The 7680-nt window shown below is 47.5% G+C and overlaps 1 protein-coding gene across 6 annotated transcripts in view; it reads right to left on the reverse strand.

The window, feature by feature from the left end:
- The window catches only part of LOC135527865 (cyclin-dependent kinase 17-like), a 116154-nt gene that overhangs the window by 26970 nt on the left and 81504 nt on the right, over positions 1 to 7680 (reverse strand). For all 6 annotated transcript variants that reach the window (XM_064956481.1, XM_064956478.1, XM_064956479.1 and 3 more), the window contains one exon: positions 1519 to 1644. In XM_064956481.1, coding sequence (XP_064812553.1) covers positions 1519 to 1644 — 126 coding nt within the window. The remainder of the gene's footprint in view (positions 1 to 1518; positions 1645 to 7680) is intronic.

A 7680-nucleotide genomic window follows, 5' to 3' on the forward strand; every position in this document is an offset into this window, starting at 1 on the left:
CAGCTGTTCCAGAGGTATCTCTCTTGATTCAACTTGTCAATTAACACAATAATAACACCTATGGAATTTTAACAATATAATATGGCTGACCAGAATAAAGAACCCTGTATGGTTCTTCAAAAGTATCTACAACGAACCTTTCAGAATGAGATATTTTTCATTCTCCATTAAGGTTATATAAAAAAAATAGCCTCAAAAATGGTTCCCCTATGGTTACAAGCCAAATAGCCCTTATCTGGTACTATGGCCAGCATTACCATATCTGTGTGTACTGGGCCATAGACAGGAACTATTGTCAGCATTGCCATATCTGTGTGTACTGGGCCATAGACAGGAACTATTGTCAGCATTACCATATATGTGTGTACTGGGCCATAGACAGGAACTATTGTCAGCATTACCATATCTGTGTGTACTGGGCCATAGACAGGAACTATTGTCAGCATTACCATATCTGTGTGTACTGGGCCATAGACAGGAACTATTGGCAGCATTACCATATCTGTGTGTACTGGGCCATACACAGGAACTATTGTCAGCATTACCATATCTGTGTGTACTGTGCCATAGACAGCAACTATTGTCAGCATTACCATACCTGTGTGTACTGGGCCATAGACAGGAACTATTGTCAGCATTACCATACCTGTGTGTACTGGGCCATAGACAGGAACTATTGTCAGCATTACCATATCTGTGTGTACTGGGCCATAGACAGGAACTATTGTCAGCATTACCATATCTGTGTGTACTGGGTCATAGACAGGAACTATTGTCAGCATTACCATATCTGTGCGTACTGGGCCATAGACAGGAACTATTGTCAGCATTACCATATATGTGTGTACTGGGCCATAGACAGGAACTATTGTCAGCATTACCATATCTGTGTGTACTGGGTCATAGACAGGAACTATTGTCAGCATTACCATATCTGTGTGTACTGGGCCATAGACAGGAACTATTGTCAGCATTACCATATCTGTGTGTACTGGGCCATAGACAGGAACTATTGTCAGCATTACCATATCTGTGTGTACTGGGCCATAGACAGGAACTATTGTCAGCATTACCATATCTGTGTGTACTGGGCCATAGACAGGAACTATTGGCAGCATTACCATATCTGTGCCTGCCTACATTTGTATATCCACGTTGTCATGACAATCTTCTCATATGGTCGCTTTGCCTTCCTGTCAAATGTCTTATCCACACTCAGAAACACAAGCACAATGGTCACAACCAACATTTTCAGCTTGACACAATGGCAATGTAGGACCATACTGCTTTCATTTCAGAGCAAAGAACTACACAAATGTGCCCGCGCAGTTCGCACACACACACACTCACACTCACACACTCACACACACACACACACACACACACACACACACACACACACACACACACACACACACACACACACACACACACACACACACACACACAGGAAAACAGCTGGCTCAGACTACATTGCAGCTTGCCAAGTTAAGAGCAGAGAGCAGAGTGTGGACTGACCAATGAGGCTCTTCGTAGCCTGCGGCTCATGGGCTTGTCGAATGGCGGACTGTTCATGGCAAACTTCTCCAGGTAGCCTTCCGGTAGCCTGATGTCAGCCGGCAGAGACAGGCGCTTGTTTATGTCCTGGAGAGAGAGAAGAAGATAGAGCCAGGTGGGAGAGAGGCACAGAGACAGGAGATTGTTTATGTCCTGGAGAGAGAGAAGAAGATAGAGCCAGGTGGGAGAGAGGCACAGAGACAGGAGATTGTTTATGTCCTGGAGAGAGAGAAGAAGATAGAGCCAGGTGGGAGAGAGACAGAGACAGGAGATTGTTTATGTCCTGGAGAGAGAGGACGATAGAGCCAGGTGGGAGAGAGACACAGAGACAGGAGATTGTTCATGTCCTGGAGAGAGAGCCAGGTGGGAGGGACACACAGAGACAGACAATTGTTTATGTCCTGGAGAGAGAGGGAGATAGAGCCAGGTGGGAGAGAGACACAGAGACAGACAATTGTTTATGTCCTGGAGAGAGAGGGAGATAGAGCCAGGTGGGAGAGAGACACAGAGACAGGAGATTGTTTATGTCCTGGAGAGAGAGAGGACGATAGAGCTAGGTGGGAGAGAGACACAGAGACAGACGATTGTTTATGTCCTGGAGAGAGAGAGGACGATAGAGCTAGGTGGGAGAGAGACACAGAGACAGACGATTGTTCATGTCCTGGAGAGAGAGCCAGGTGGGAGAGACACACAGAGACAGACAATTGTTTATGTCCTGGAGAGAGAGGGAGATAGAGCCAGGTGGGAGAGAGACACAGAGACAGGAGATTGTTTATGTCCTGGAGAGAGAGAGGACGATAGAGCCAGGTGGGAGAGAGACACAGAGACAGGAGATTGTTTATGTCCTGGAGAGAGAGGGAGATAGAGCCAGGTGGGAGAGAGACACAGAGACAGGAGATTGTTTATGTCCTGGAGAGAGAGAGGACGATAGAGCCAGGTGGGAGAGAGGCACAGAGACAGGAGATTGTTTATGTCCTGGAGAGAGAGAGGGAGATAGAGCCAGGTGGGAGAGAGACAAAGAGACAGGGATGAGATTACAACTGTATGTTCAATCAGTTAATCAAATCAATATTATTATTGTGATACATTTTCTGTATATAAGAGTATACAGTGACCTGTAGGATGGGGGGTCAATGGGTGGCCTGTTCAGGATGTGGGGTCAATTCCACATCAATGCAGTCAATTTAGGAAGCGGATTGAAAGTACAATACTGAAAGGTCCTCTGAATGAATTTACTGAATTGAAATGGATTTGACTCCCTGGTTGTGATACATCCATTACTAACAATCACATCTGTAGTCCACATTGAACTACTATCTCCCAACATACCTCATTGCCTACTCCAGGCAGGGTGCCAATCATCCCTGGTTTCCATGGCAGCACTGCCTGGCCCAGACCCAACCCTCCCACAGGATATGTCCCCAATGTGTATGTGTGTGTGTGTGTGTGTGTGTGTGTGTGTGTGTGTGTGTGTGTGTGTGTGTGTGTGTGTGTGTGTGTGTGTGTGTGTGTGTGTGTGTGTGTGTGTGTGTGTGTGTGTGTGTGTGTGTGTGTGTAGCACAATGGTCATAAACAACATTTGCAGCTTGACACAATGGCATTGTAGGACCATACTGCTTTTTCATTACACAACGGAGAACTACACAAATGGAAATGTAAACTCTATATTTGGCCATGTATGAATATGGAATCTTAATGTTTTGTAGAGATGAAAGGCTGTTAGCACATTGAATGGAGAGAAAACAACATGCATGGAACTAGAGCTGTAACGGTCTGCTGGTAATTGTCATGCAAATGACAGACAGTCACACAGTAATTGACCGTTAATTAACATAAACATGTTTAGCATCTCTGGGCATTGGAACATCTGGATTAAAAAAACAAAAAAACAACAATTTAATATAGCCTACACCATTACAATAATATATATGATTTATTTAGTTGTGAAAGGCTTGTAAACCTGGGAATGTATTTCAAAATATAAGGGCAGCATGTTGCAACTCAATATTAGCTCTCTATTGCTGATTTGGGAAAAGTCACAAAGAAAGGCCTCCACTCTGATCCTTCCTACAGAAGGAGACAACTGCATCGCTGCTCAGCTTGTGTGGCAAACCAGTTAGGGGGTATCTACCCAACGGAAGGGGAAATTAAAATGACAATTCAAGGCTACAATCACCAAAAGTCAACAGGTAGACTGCTATTTAAGCTATGTTCTGAATGGAGTTGGTATTTCGTGTAGCTAATTGTAAGAAGTGCAGTAACATTATGGCTGGCCTCAAGTAGCCTAGGTAGCTAGTTTCTCTCAGTTTGATGATGTCAAGACAGGTACTATGTAATCGAACAGGAGGATAAATAATTAGCGAGAAGTTAGTGTAGCGTAAGATAAGTGGTTGTGGTCTCTCCCTGTTCCTGCTCTGGTGCTCCGATCCTCCTGTGTCTTACTCACACATTCACCCACCGCACGGCCTCCACTCCCTTATAGTCTCCAGCTGTTCACTCTGCCTCCACTCCCTTATAGTCTCCAGCTGTTCACTCTGCCTCCACTCCCTTATAGTCTCCAGCTGTTCACTCTGCCTCCACTCCCTTATAGTCTCCAGCTGTTCACTCTGCCTCCACTCCCTTATAGTCTCCAGCTGTTCACTCTGTCTCCACTCCCTTATAGTCTCCAGCTGTTCACTCTGCCTCCACTCCCTTATAGTCTCCAGCTGTTCACTCTGCCTCCACTCCCTTATAGTCTCCAGCTGTTCATTCTGTCTCCACCCCCTTATAGTCTCCAGCTGTTCACTCTGTCTCCACTCCCTTATAGTCTCCAGCTGTTCACTCTGCCTCCACTCCCTTATAGTCTCCAGCTGTTCACTCTGTCTCCACTCCCTTATAGTCTCCAGCTGTTCACTCTGCCTCCACTCTCTTATAGTCTCCAGCTGTTCACTCTGTCTCCACTCCCTTATAGTCTCCAGCTGTTCACTCTGTCTCCACTCTCTTATAGTCTCCAGCTGTTCACTCTGTCTCCACTCCCTTATAGTCTCCAGCTGTTCACTCTGTCTCCACTCCCTTATAGTCTCCAGCTGTTCACTCTGTCTCCACTCCCTTACAGTCTCCAGCTGTTCACTCTGCCTCCACTCCCTTATGGTCTCCAGCTGATCACTCTGCCTCCACTCCCTTATAGTCTCCAGCTGTTCACTCTGTCTCCACTCCCTTACATTCTCCAGCTGTTCACTCTGCCTCCACTCCCTTATAGTCTCCAGCTGTTCACTCTGTCTGCACTCCCTTATAGTCTCCAGCTGTTCACTCTGTCTCCACTCCCTTACAGTCTCCAGCTGTTCACTCTGCCTCCACTCCCTTATGGTCTCCAGCTGATCACTCTGCCTCCACTCCCTTATAGTCTCCAGCTGTTCACTCTGTCTCCACTCCCTTACAGTCTCCAGCTGTTCACTCTGCCTCCACTCCCTTATAGTCTCCAGCTGTTCACTCTGTCTCCACTCCCTTATAGTCTCCAGCTGTTCACTCTGCCTCCACTCCCTTATAGTCTCCAGCTGTTCACTCTGCCTCCACTCCCTTATAGTCTCCAGCTGTTCACTCTGTCTCCACTCCCTTATAGTCTCCAGCTGTTCACTCTGCCTCCACTCCCTTATAGTCACCAGCTGTTCACTCTGCCTCCACTCCCTTATAGTCTCCAGCTGTTCACTCTGCCTCCACTCCCTTATAGTCTCCAGCTGTTCACTCTGTCTCCACTCCCTTATAGTCTCCAGCTGTTCACTCTGCCTCCACTCCCTTATAGTCTCCAGCTGTTCACTCTGCCTCCACTCCCTTATAGTCTCCAGCTGTTCACTCTGCCTCCACTCCCTTATAGACTCCAGCTGTTCACTCTGCCTCCACTCCCTTATAGTCTCCAGCTGTTCACTCTGCCTCCACTCCCTTATAGTCTCCAGCTGTTCACTCTGCCTCCACTCCCTTATAGTCTCCAGCTGTTCACTCTGCCTCCACTCCCTTATAGTCTCCAGCTGTTCACTCTACCTCCACTCCCTTATAGTCTCCAGCTGTTCACTCTGTCTCCACTCCCTTATAGTCTCCAGCTGTTCACTCTGCCTCCACTCCCTTATAGTCTCCAGCTGTTCACTCTGCCTCCACTCCCTTATAGTCTCCAGCTGTTCACTCTGCCTCCACTCCCTTATAGTCTCCAGCTGTTCACTCTGTCTTCACTCCCTTATAGTCTCCAGCTGTTCACTCTGCCTCCACTCCCTTACAGTCTCCAGCTGTTCACTCTGCCTCCACTCCCTTATAGTCTCCAGCTGTTCACTCTGCCTCCACTCCCTTATAGTCTCCAGCTGTTCACTCTGCCTCCACTCCCTGATAGTCTCCAGCTGTTCACTCTGCCTCCACTCCCTTATAGTCCCCAGCTGTTCACTCTGCCTCCATTCCCTTATAGTCTCCAGCTGTTCACTCTGCCTCCACTCCCTTATAGTCTCCAGCTGTTCACTCTGCCTCCACTCCCTTATAGTCTCCAGCTGTTCACTCTGCCTCCACTCCCTTATAGTCTCCAGCTGTTCACTCTGCCTCCACTCCCTTACAGTCTCCAGCTGTTCACTCTGCCTCCACTCCCTTATAGTCTCCAGCTGTTCACTCTGCCTCCACTCCCTTACAGTCTCCAGCTGTTCACTCTGCCTCCACTCCCTTATAGTCTCCAGCTGTTCACTCTGCCTCCACTCCCTTATAGTCTCCAGCTGTTCACTCTGCCTCCACTCCCTTATAGTCTCCAGCTGTTCACTCTGCCTCCACTCATTACAGTCTCCAGCTGTTCACTCTGCCTCCACTCCCTTACAGTCTCCAGCTGTTCACTCTGCCTCCACTCCCTTATGGTCTCCAGCTGTTCACTCTACCTCCACTCCCTTATAGTCTCCAGCTGTTCACTCTGCCTCCACTCCCTTACAGTCTCCAGCTGTTCACTCTGCCTCCACTCATTACAGTCTCCAGCTGTTCACTCTGCCTCCACTCCCTTATAGTCTCCAGCTGTTCACTCTGGGCCTCTCTCTCCTTTTCTCCAAGGTTTCGGTTTAATAAAGTAGCAAAACAGTTGCTTTTTTGCTGCTTCCCTAACTCAGACTGGACCGATTGTCCTTCAGGTCCTTTCGGAAGAGGTTTTAAATATGTATTCATGCATATTGGGTTCATTCCTGTGTCCATTTTGGAACGGGAGCGCTATCTCCCATCACTATTTGTCCTCATCATTCAGATTATTCAAATTCAATCATTAAGTGATTAGAGGGACAATAGAGCGCTGAGTACCAGGCCATTAGCGAAGGTCGTAAGCAAGTTTGGTAGGCTACCCATCAGCACCATTACTTTGCTCAGTTCTGGATGGGATTACCGTGACCAACAATAATCAGGAAATTAGACTGTGGTCATGACTCGTGACTGCCGGTGTGGCGGTAATACGGTCACCTTGACAGCCCTACATGGAACAGAACATAAGAGCCATCACCCTGGGGACTCTGACAACCCATCTCATGCACACACACACAAAAACATTCACACACACACACACACACACACACACAAAGGACACATTCTCATGAATATAATCAGCGATAGTAATGACATCTTGACAACACACACACAGTATACAATTAGGTTATACTGTGCGCTAGTGTTGCAAGGTATACCAAAACCTCTGTACTTCTTCAATACTAGAACTAGAATTTTTTGGTACTTCTGTCAAATGTGTGTCTTGTCGCATATGGATTGAGCGCATCGAGTCTGTCTAGTAATTTGCCCGAATCTTCCCAGGGGGCAGCAGTAAGCTAGCCAGGGTACTTGTCTTCTCAGGGGGCAGTAGTAAGCTAGCCAGGGTACTTGTCTTCCCAGGGGGCAGCAGTAAGCTAGCAAGGGTACTTGTCTTCTCAGGGGGCAGTAGTAAGCTAGCAAGGGTACTTGTCTTCTCAAGGGGCAGTAGTAAGCTAGCCAGTGTGCTTGTCTTCTCAGGGGGCAGTAGTAACCTAGCCAGGGTACTTGTCTTCTCAAGGGGCAGTAGTAAGCTAGCAATGGTATTCGTCTCAAGCTAGCCAGGGTACTTGTCTTCTCAAGGGGCAGTAGTAAGCTAGCCAGGGTACTTGTCTTCTCAAGGGG

Source organism: Oncorhynchus masou, chromosome 33 (genome assembly GCF_036934945.1).
Source record: "Oncorhynchus masou masou isolate Uvic2021 chromosome 33, UVic_Omas_1.1, whole genome shotgun sequence".
NCBI classification, from domain to species: Eukaryota; Metazoa; Chordata; class Actinopteri; order Salmoniformes; family Salmonidae; genus Oncorhynchus; species Oncorhynchus masou.